General features: G+C 61.8%; 1 protein-coding gene across 1 annotated transcript; it reads left to right on the top strand.

Annotated features, from left to right (window-relative positions):
- The first annotated feature begins 5,451 nt into the window (after positions 1-5,451).
- IL10RA (interleukin 10 receptor subunit alpha) lies at positions 5,452-9,377 on the top strand. The gene is made up of 7 exons (XM_075723353.1): positions 5,452-5,515; positions 6,494-6,614; positions 6,730-6,908; positions 7,294-7,460; positions 7,795-7,945; positions 8,132-8,256; positions 8,385-9,377. Exons 1-7 carry the CDS (start codon positions 5,452-5,454, stop codon positions 9,375-9,377), a joined length of 1,800 nt encoding a protein of 599 aa, XP_075579468.1.
- Positions 9,378-10,855: the final 1,478 nt, after the last annotated feature.

The following is a 10,855-nucleotide window of genomic DNA, read 5'->3' as shown; positions in this document are numbered from 1 at the left end:
CGGCTGCTGCAGGGCTGGGCTGGGATCACAGCTCCGGCACAGCCATCCTTCGCTGTGCACCGCGGTGCAGAGCAAAGTCAGGTCCGCAGGGACGGGGCAGAATCTGTTTGGAGAGCGGGCTCGTACGTCAGTGCCAGCGCCGGGTGCGGAGGGAAACCAGTCCGACCTGCCGCCCGGCTCCACCGCTGCCTATTTCCCAACTGCTCCAGGCACAGCATGCAAAATACCTGCCTCTGCTGCCGGTCGCCCCAGCCAGGCACTGAGGAACGCTGGGCAGGGGCAGCGGGAGCCCCAGCTGCGGGCAAAGGTCTGGGAGCAGGTCAGGTCTGGCCCTGGGGGGGAGCGGCATCCAGGGCACGGGGGGCTGCTGCGGGCTCCTCACCGCTCGCCCGGCTGCCTGCCCGCCCAAGCCCCAGCTTCTCTACTGTGAGCCCACCACGTGCTCGCCTCACCTCGCCTGCCCCGGCCAAGGGCCAGCTGGGGATGGCAGAGGAGGGGATGCGCAGCCATGTGCCAACCCCAGCAAAACCCTCTCGTGCGCCCCAGGTGACCGAGAAGTCCAGGATGCCCTGTTTCAAGGGAAATGAAAGGCCCTTTCCCTCTAGTTTCTCTAGAGGCTTTTTCACTCCTTTGCCAAGGGACTGTGCAAGGAGAAAGCAGTGGCCTCCCGCTTCCTCTGTGGGCATGAGCTAGGAGATGCTTTGCTTAACCCAGAACTCACATTTGGGAGAAACAGGTAAAAACATCCAGATTAAAAGGAAAAAAGCCCAGCTCCATTGCGTGCGTTTTGACGCCCAGACCCATGTCCCTCAGCGCCCCATGCCCCACTCACCCCAGCCCCTGGCTGCCGGAGGAGCAGCTGCGGGGCGGATGAACGAGGCCGGTGGGGAGCCTGTGCCCGCACTCCTCGACGGCCGGGGCTGCACCGTGGTCTCCGCTCTGCACTGCTCGGCAGAGACGCGGGATGGTTTCCCGGAGATGCAACCGGTGCTTCATGTAACCCAGGCTGCTCCCAGCTTCGGCCAGCGTGTGGATGAGCAGCCTCTGGGGTAAGAGGTCATTGCAAGGAACGGCCCCGCTCCTGCCTGCCCGCGAGGGCTGGCACCGGGTGGTGGGAGGGCAGCGCGCAGCTCTGCAGGGAGGAGGGCAACCTCTCCGACGGCCCAGTCCCGAGAGGCTCTGCCTGGTGGCGTGCTGCCTCCCGTGAGCCCCATCCCGACACTGTGTTTTCCAGGCACATTTTTCCCGGCATTATTCATAGCATAAATCCCTTATTCATCCGGCTCCCCACCCACACCTGCTCGTCGGAAGGGCAGGAGACAAGCAGCGCCACGCAAGCTTGGAGAAAACCTGCATCAAAGCCCCCTTGATTTCAAGGCTGAAAATCCCAGGATGGATCCCGCTGTTGCCTCTACCCTGCCCCGGGGCTCCCCATCCCAGCCCTTCCCGGAGGGGTCAGTTCCTGCCCCACTCCCACGCACAGCCTGGGGCCAAACCCGGCCGGCCAGAGAGGGGGATCGGGGAGCTCAGAGGAGAAGACTGGCACCTGAGTCCTTCCTAATCTTGGTGTTTACTCCTGTTTTCTTCTGGCAAGGTCATTGTTAAGCCCTTTGCCTGCCTCGCTCCACTGAGCCTCGCTGCCCCGGCAGGCCCAGCACGTGCTTCCGTGCATAGGGCAAATGCTTCCCGCGGCGGGGGCCAGGAGCCGGGCCGCCTGCTCTGGGGATCTCCTGCTGCCAGGGTGGTTTCTGAGCCAGCCCTTGCTCTGCACCACACTTCTCCTTAGTTTTCACACACAGGACTAACAGCATTTTGTTTGCTTTCTGCAGCTACCCCATGCCCCTGAGGGCTGTGCCCTGCTGGGGTGCAGGGCTGGAGGGAGGCAGGGGCTGGCCAAGCAGCGAGCTGAGTCCCCGGACAGCCCTGAGCTGGCCTTGCCTATGTGCCTGTGCGAACTGGCATGTCCTTGTCTGAAAAGGGATTCTCAGAAAGTAGCTCCAGATGGCACCTCCAGGAATCGCTGCTTGCTGGTATTTCTACAAAGCCACCTACAGAAAGCAAGTTACAGAGAACCATGTGCCTGGGCTTGACCCTGGCAACCTGATCTTAAATGTCATGAGTGCGCAACACCTCCCGGGTGAAATCTTCACACTTTCTTGCTGGTAACCGCTCCTGTGAGCCCTGCTGCAGCCTCCCGCTAGCAAACGAGGCACTAATCGCACACACAGCCCGAGCCAGCCCTGCCAGCCCGGCAGAGCCCGCAGCTCCTCTGCTCTCTGTTCCGACCTCCAGGCCTGAGGGGATGAGGAAGGGAAGAGGATAACTCTGCTCTTCCAGGCGGGTGCCTTCTCCAGCGCTTTGTCCTGCAGCAGGGCTGCGCCCGTGCAGAACCAGCCCTCCGGTCCCGGCCCGAGCCCAGCACCACACGGTGCAGCATCGCTGCCGGAGCCTGCCCCTCCGGGGCTGTACGACCCCCCTACCACCTGGGCTAAACTCCCCGAGGTCCGCAGCGGTGGAGGGCAGGGAAAAGCAGAGACCAGCTCTGCCAGGTCTCCTCCGGGCTAGGTTTCTCTGCGGTGGTGTCACCCTGCCCGGCCGACGCAGTGGCCTGCGAGGGGTCAGCCGCATTGCCCATGGGGCTCGGGGGCTGCTGAGAATCCCAGCCCCACTCCAGCCTTGCCCGTGCTGAAGCTGTCGGTGTCGCTGAGGCTGCAGCAACCTCAGCCCCGGCCTCAGAGCAGCAGCTCCAGGATGTGGGCACCGCGCGGGGAGCAGCAGCCAGCCAGGCGGGTGGGATGGAGCCAAGCACGTGCCCTGCCCTGCAGCCTCCCCGCAGGCACCGGCAGCCCCTTCGCTAGCCCGGGGCTAGCGGCTGGCAGGAGGGTCCCGGCGGGAGCCGGGCGCGGGCCCGGGGCTGCGGCGGCTGCAGCTCTCAGCCCTCCCTGCTCCTGAGAGGAGCTGCAGAGGCTCTGGGGAAAGACGCGCCGTGCGGTTCTGACTCAGGTGATTTCCAGGTTATTAAAAACATGGCTATTCCTATTCAAAGATTAGTCAACTATTTTGAAGATGAAAAGGAAACTGAGCGGCGTTCTCAAGGGCTGCTTTGACCCATGAACTCAAAACCTCTCCTGCCGATACTGAAAACGTGGGGCTGCTCTTTTCTGTGATGCTTTGGCTTTAATGTGGTGCTTTGGGTGGTCAGCAAGACTTGATGCAAAGCTGGTCTGCGGTTATCACCTGCCTGTGCGGGGGTTGGGGGTCCCTCAGCACGGCACACGGCCGTGGGACCGGGCTGCTGTGCCTGCCTGCCTCGGGCTGGGCAGACGGGTCTGCCCTCCCTTCCCTGCGAGACAGCGGCTCCGTCCCCGGGGCCCCTCGCGGCAAAGGTAGCACGGAGAGGTGACGCCTGCAGCCTCGAGGATGCCAAGCGGCGTTTCACGCAGGATGAGGGGAAAGCACTGACAAGACAGGCATCCTGGGCAGCATCTGCATGGCGAGCGGCGGAGCGGGCAGCGTGCGGGCACGCTGCCGTGCTGTCCCGGCACCAGCTCCTCCCACGGCACCTGGCAGCGCCTGCACCTTTGCAGCAGCTTGCGTGCCAGCACAAGCACCGCAGAACTGTTCAGCAGAACTGTCATTTCTCCTCAGCCTGTTTCATTTTCTCCTAAATTGCCAACCATTTCTCCCAAGCCTCTGAACCTCACCCACAGGACCAGCCCCATGGTGTCTTTTCCACAAGGCTCCCTCCTTCCTCATTTTTGGTCCCATTGCTTCTGATTTTCATTCCTCTACATGAAACACGAGCTGTGGCTTTGTGTGGGATGGGTGGTGCTTCATCTCAGGACTCCTAAATTCAGTGGCTGCGAGATCTGACTCACGAGCTGATGGCAGAGCGACAGGACATCAGCTGGTCTCCCAAAGAGGGGAGAATGAAGCCAAGCCGGGGTGAAGCCAGGGAGGGGATCTGCCGCTGGAGCCCTCCTCCGCTGCCGTCCCTATGGCTGGCCCTCAGCAGAGGAACGGCCGTCGGCGAGGGAGAGCCTCTCCCCGCTGCCGGGCACCCAGCACCGCCGCCTCGTGCCTGTATTCCCCATGGCCCCGGGGATCAGAGCCGAAGCCTGCGTGTCCCTGGGCGCCACGAGAGCCAGGCGTGCCACCGTGCCGTGCCCGAGGTCCTGGAGCTGACCAATTTGCTGGTGCTGTGGCAAGGCTGCGAGCTTGCGGAAGCCTGTGGGTTTTAGCAGGGAGAATAAGTCAGGGGATGGACTCCGTTCAGAGTCAGGGGAAAAAGCAGAAATCTCCCACTTTGGGCATTTCAGATGGCTCTTTGAGGAGCCACTTTGCTGTGGCAAAGGGACCTGAGGTCCTGCGCCTCTATGTCCACCAAGCCGGGGACTGCTCTGAAGGTTTCTGAGGCTGCCCAGAGCACTCTCGGTTTCCCTTGCTTTTTTCATCTGTGTCCTTTCCACTAATTCCCCAGTGGGAAATTCCTCTTCTTGAGAAAAATAGCTCTCCATCACATGAGGACCCTGGGTTTGCACAGTCCTCAGGAAAGCCCTCAAGCAAGCTCTGTTGTAATTCAACCTGCCGGAAGGCAAAGCAGAGGACTCGCAGTCCGCTCGGTGGTAATTCAGGCCCTATCACCTGAGGCCAGCACCATCAGGACAGGCAGGACGTCAGCGTGGGGCCAGAGCCCGGCAGCCATGCGCATCGCGGCCGTACCGGGGCCCCGGCTCTGGCTGACAGCTGCCAGAGCCCCGGGACCACTTACAGCTCCCTCCGCCACACCCGACTTCAGAGCTTGCGATGCCACCCATGTGCGTAGGTGTTTGCAGGACACATAATAGCCCAGAGGTTGTCACTCGGCCCCAGAAATGGGGAAAGGGAAACTGCAGACCGAAGCAGCAGAGTACAGGCTGAGCCCAAAGGAAGGGAAAGCAAAAACCTGGGGCTCCTGGGCTCCCCCAGGCTGGCTACGACCTGGCCGGCTTTAGCCGCCGGCAGGACAGGACACTGGCCCAAGGGGACACTGCCGGCGGGTGCTGTGCCCAGTAAAATCCCTGTGACGGGTCATCCTAGGTGCTAACACTCACCCCCTGTGCTGTGCTTTTAACGTCTCATTTAATAACGAAGCAGCAAAGGCAGACACATGATTTATTTCTATTTTCCCTTTCTCAGCGCTATACCGTTTTATTCAGAAAAGCCCCAAAGCTCTTCCTTTAAGGCTGCTTGGAGGAAATGCCCAGCCTGGGCTGAGAGGAGAGCTGTGGGTGAGTGGGTGGACAGTAAAGTGGAAGTCGCTACACAGCGACTTTCCTCCCACTGCGCTAACGCCTCCGAGACGTCACTGAGCCAGCCTCCAGAGGAAAAACAAGCGTTCAGCAGCCCGCCAGAGCAGAGCCCAGCACCCTGCTCGCCCAGCCCAGCGCCCGCAGAGGATGCTGAGCCGGCATGGCCCCCTGCGCCACAGCCCTGGCCCTGTGCATGGCACTGCTCCTCGCCCCGCGGACAGACGGTGAGTCTCTCTTGCCCACACCGCGCCGGTCTTCAGCTCCCCGCTCGCTGTGTCTGAGCCCCACAGCTCCCGGCAGGCTGCTCTGCTCCCCTACGCACCCAAGATCCCGGCGCCGGGCTGGGGACCGAGCTGGGGGATGGCACGCAGGGCAGGCGGCGAGGGGACCTGCTGCCGTTTGGAGCCGCGCTCGGACGCTTTTGCTGGCCGGTCAGCGCGCAGGCTGGTGGTGCCCACAGGTCCTGTCTGCTTGGAGCAGGACACGGCCAGGGCTCCCTGCTCACCACTCACCTTTCTTCACTGTTTGGGAGCCTAAAGGGGGTGTTGGTCCTCAGGCATCAGCCTTGTTTGTCTCCACCCGTGAGGACCACAGTGCCTTGTATCACGGTGAAACGCCGCGGTCGCTAGCGTGGTGCTCTGCCGACGGCCGTCCTCCCCAGGCAGCGGTGCGGCTTAGCGTTTGCCTGCATACAGTGGCTGCTGAGGAAACCAGCACAGAAAGGGTGACAGATGTTATCTATCGATGCTCTGCTGCCAGGTGACAATACTGAAATTCAGGCAGGAGGTGTGAAAAAGTCTGTTTCGTGCAGACAGCACACAAGCAAAACAGGAAAGCTGAATCCAAACAGAGCTGCTAGCGAACGGCAGGGGCGGTCAGGGATGGATGCAAATACAGCAGGCTCCTTTCTTGGGCCAGAAAAGCACCGAGATCCTCCCAGCTGGGCTGAGCTGGGCTCTCCCCAGAAGAGAGAGGAAAGAGGGGGATGAGGAAACGCTGAAACTTGGAAGTAGGACAGGCCCGGGCAAATCCTTGTGCTTTTCAGATGGGCGGGTGGTCACTGCTGAACACAGGGGTCAAGCTCCAGGCGAGCCATCGAGGAGGCAATCGCAAAGAGCTCTGCCCAGCTCCTGCGGGCTCCAGCGGGATGGTGGGGCAGGACACCATCCAGCCTCGCCTAATGCTCGCATGCGGTCCCGCAGGTGACAGGCTGGCAGGACCCACAAGAGTGCGCTTTGCTGCGGAGATAGCGCATCACCTGGTGCAGTGGGAACAGCAACACAGCCACACCGGTGATGTCCGCTACGAAGTGGAGTACAAAATGTGAGTACAGCGCAAGGGGGTTTGGCCCCTGCCCAGGATCTGTACCAAAAGAGGTGACAACCGGGTCCCTGGCACCTGCCTGTGCTGTTCTCACCCCAGGCACTTCTCCCTGCAGCTACGGCATGAATTTCTCCTGGACAGCCATCCCACACTGCAGGAAGATCTCGGGGTACTCCTGCGACCTCACGTACTACACCCTGAATCCTGCCCTCCGCTACTACGCCCGGGTCAGGGCCGTGTCCGGAAACCACACGTCCCCATGGCAAAGGACCAACTCTTTCTCCCCACGAGAAGGTAGGTCGGGTGTCTGCCTCCACCCTGGGGCCAGGGGCAGGAGGCTTCGAGGATGGCAGAGGTCAGGGTGCCAAACTGCTCGGGAAGAAGTTTGGGACAGACGAGAGCAGGGATGTCCCCCTCTTCCTACCTTCCTGGAGGGCAGCCAGGCTGTGGGATGGGATGGGATGAGATGGGATGATGGGATGGGATGGGATGGGATGGGATGGGATGGGATGGGATGGGATGGGATGGGATGGGATGGGATGGGATGGGATGGGACAAACTTAGGACTGGCGGCACCGGCTGTAAGGAACAGTCACAACTCAGGCCACTGCTGCGAAGGCTCCGAGAGCTGCAAAGAGAAGAAAACCCTAATGTGCTCTTCCAACTGACTTGTTTCCAGCCCGCCTGCGCCTGTCAGGCCAGAGCCTCTCCGTGACGGGCAACACCATCCACGTGCAGCTGCAGCTGCTCCTCAGGGCAGGGAACCTCACCGTGAAATACGACGACATACACAAGTACACGAAGCAATACTGGGTGTACATCAGGAGGACACAGGACAATCGGACGGTGAGATGAGTTGCTGGTCCTGGGCTGTCCCCATCTGTCACACGCAGTGCTGCTCAAGTTGAAAAACAGATTTTTTAAGTACAGTCTTCTGTAAAACTTAGTATTGAGCTTTCTTGCAGCCACAACATTGCAGAGAGATGTATCTGCACATTTTATTGCAGTAGGTTCCCCAACTCTCGTTGGGGTTTTGGGTCTAGCGGCTGTCAGCCGTATTGCTAAGCACCCTGGGGACTTTCCCCAGAGGACTGGAGGAGGAGGGAGGAAAGCACAGGGCCCTGCGCTCCCGACGGAGCCGGGGACTCTCAGGTACCAGCATGTGCTCTGGTCATTGCAGTACGAAAAGGTAGAGAACACCCCGGAGTTCAGCATCAGCAACCTCTTCTGGGACACGGAGTACTGCATCAGCGTGGAGCCCAACGTGGCCAGCTGGCACACCCACGCCACGCGCACCGCCGAGCAGTGCGTCACCATCGGCAAGAGAGACAGTAAGTGGCGGGGGAGCCAGGGAAGGAGGGGTCGCGTGGGACGCGGGTCCTCCTCAGCCTCCTGGCCCTGGGAGGGCGGGGGTCCGCACCAGGGCAGCCGCTCCGTGCCGCCGCTGCAGGGCCTTTGTGCTGCGTGCACCGAGGACTCCGGCTTCCCCCCTCACCTGGGCACGTCCTCTCCTGCAGGGAGCGCAGACCTTGTCCTGAGCATCGTCAGCTCCTGCTTCATCACCCTGTTGCTCTTGGGCCTGCTGGGGGCTCTGCTGGTGTGCACCTACATAAAGAAACCCATGAGGCCGCCGTCCGTCCTGGTAAGCAGCCGGGCACGCGGCACCCTTTGCGGCCAGCGCGAGGGCGCAGGCTTGGGTAGCTGTTGGGAGAGGCAGGCAACGAGCAGGGACGAAGCACGGCTCACTGCCCTCTCTCCTCTCCCTCCCAGAAGTCTTTCATAAAGCAGAGCTCGCTCTGGGTGGAGCAGGAGTCCTCGTCCGCGGGGGGCAGCCCAGAGGCAGACCGCGTCCAGCAGCTGTTCCTGTGCCAGAAGGAGCCCCAGCAGGACAGCGGCCCTGACGGCAGCGCCAGCACAACCCAGCTGCCCTGGGAGAAGGGCTGGAGGCTCCCCATGTGGCCCGAGGACCAGGCATCCCTGCTGGGGTCAGGGACCACGGGGAGCGGAGACAGCAGCTGCACCAGCACCGACAGCGGCATTTGCCTGCACACCTCCTCCTCTGAACTGAGCTACTCCTCAGGCTCCGAGCCCCAGGGCTACAAGCAGCAGCTGCCCGCTGGCGACGACAGCGGCGTGAGCTTGGAGAGCACCTGCCCTCGCCCCACGTGCTCCTCCGGCAGCGGGAACGCCAGCCTCGCGGAGGCCAGGCAGCCCCGCGGAGGGGAGCTTGGCCTCTCCCCCGCCGCCGGCCAGGACGGCCAGCAAGACGTGGAGTTCCGTGGGTACCTGCAGCAGTCCAAGGGCACGGTGGAGCCAAGGCAGGACCCAGCCAAGGGGGTGCCCTTCTCGGGCCATGCAGGATCTCCGCAGGGCCCGGCCAGCACCGACATCGTGCTGGATGTAGAGTGCTCCGAGCTGGCTGTGGCCAAAGGGTATTTGAAACAGTCCTCTCCCAGGCCTCCCCACAGCCACGCACGGGACCTTGCTCCATGGGGGGCCCCTCGCGAGCCCACTGCCTGGGACTTTTCCAGCCAGGTGGGGCCCCGAGCTCCCACCTTGCTGAGCTATGGGGCTCCGGGTGCTCCCTTGGCCTCCAAAACCAGCCCTGAGCTCCTGAAAGCTCCCTTCGACCTGAGCATCTTCAACACTGACCTCCTGGGGACACTGCCCCTCGTCTCCAGCCTCAGCACCAACGAGTGGCTCACGCTGCAAATGAACCCCCTGAGCCTGCTCAACGGGGACAGCAAGGACAGCCGCCTGTGAGCCTGGGGAGCGGGCGCCCGCCAGCCCCACACCCCGACCCAACTACCTCTTCTAGCCACTGCCCGTGGGGAGCAGCTACTCCAATAAGCTACCACCGACCCCTGACTGTTAATGCATCAAACCGAGCAGCGTCCTGGCCGAGACTCGCCTGAGAAGCACCAGCTTCGCTACTTCTGGGGCTGCTTTGGCCCCGGCACTGCTCTGGCCGGCCCCCAGCGCGCCCTGCACCTTCCCTCCAGCCAGCCTCCGGTGCAAAGCTAACAAGACGCGGGGACGGGCTGCGCCGGAGGGGCTCGCGCCCCTCTCCTCTGACCGCCGAGCCTGAGGATACACACCAGGACGTTTCCAAAGGGCGATCCTGCCTTCTCTGCTCTCCCCGGCAGCCCAGCGCGGGGCACGCAGCCCCCTGGGCTTGGGGCCGCCCAGCAGCAGCCCTGCGCTTCCCCTCTCCGCTTCCCCCTTTGGCAGGCAAGCGCCGCGCCCCACGCCATGGATGCCATCCAAGCCTTTCACAACACAGACACTGAAAGCAGAGCGCAGCCTGACGTCAGCCATCCTGCTGCCGGGAGCGTGGAGCTCCCACGCTGGCTGGCCTGGCTTGGAGGGAGCGAGGGGCTTTCCTGACCCTACACAGACCCTTCAGCATTCAGCCCCTATGGCAGAGACCCGGGGTGCTGGCTACCTCCGCCGGGGTGCAGGATGCGTGCAGCAGCTGCCATGTGAGCCCAGTGCGAGCCAGGGCAGCCCTGCCCACACTATGGTCCATGTTCTGCCACTATTGCCTCCAGACATTATTTATTCTATTTAATTTGTAAATACAGAAAGGATGTGGTGTTATTTATTTGGTCTGTTCATCTGTACATCCTCTTCTAAGGTCAAGCTACGCTTTCCATTTTCACATACGGACTTTCCCCTGCAGCAAAGGGCAACGTGTCTTGCCCCACATGGGGAAGAGCGTTTCCACATCACAACTGGAAAAAAAAGGACGGAGCCAGCCCACTGAGAGCTATAGGCTCATCTGAGGACCAGGGCAGTTGTCCCAGGCGAGTGTCGTGTTGTGGGAGCATGCACCGGAGGAGCAGCGGGGAAAAGGACCTGGGTGGCTTGTGGTGATTTCAGAGGGGTGCGCTGGGCGTGCGGCACGTCCCGCGGGGCAGCAGCTCGGGACCAAGAGCGGGGAAGGACAGGCGCACCTCCAGCGCAGAGGGGAGCAAGTCAAAACAGGGGGGTGGGGGGACAGTTTCTGTCAGAATGCAAACAAGCATGAGATGGGAACAACTTACCACGGAGCTACATTTGACTACTGCCAGGTCACTGGAGAGTTTTTCCAAAAGTCACTTAGTTTCCAAGAACCTTGACGGTGGGATAGTCCCATTAAAACTGTTGGTGGAAATCTAGCTCGGGGAGTACTTTTTTTCAGGTGAAAGCATGAATCACTGCAGTCAGGAGAAGGGTTGTTGATGCATTGCTACATTTCC

The sequence above is a fragment of the Pelecanus crispus genome, chromosome 19 (genome assembly GCF_030463565.1).
Source record: "Pelecanus crispus isolate bPelCri1 chromosome 19, bPelCri1.pri, whole genome shotgun sequence".
NCBI lineage: Eukaryota > Metazoa > Chordata > Aves > Pelecaniformes > Pelecanidae > Pelecanus > Pelecanus crispus.
Note: the sequence above shows the minus strand (reverse complement) of the source record. Positions and strands in the feature narration are given on the sequence as shown.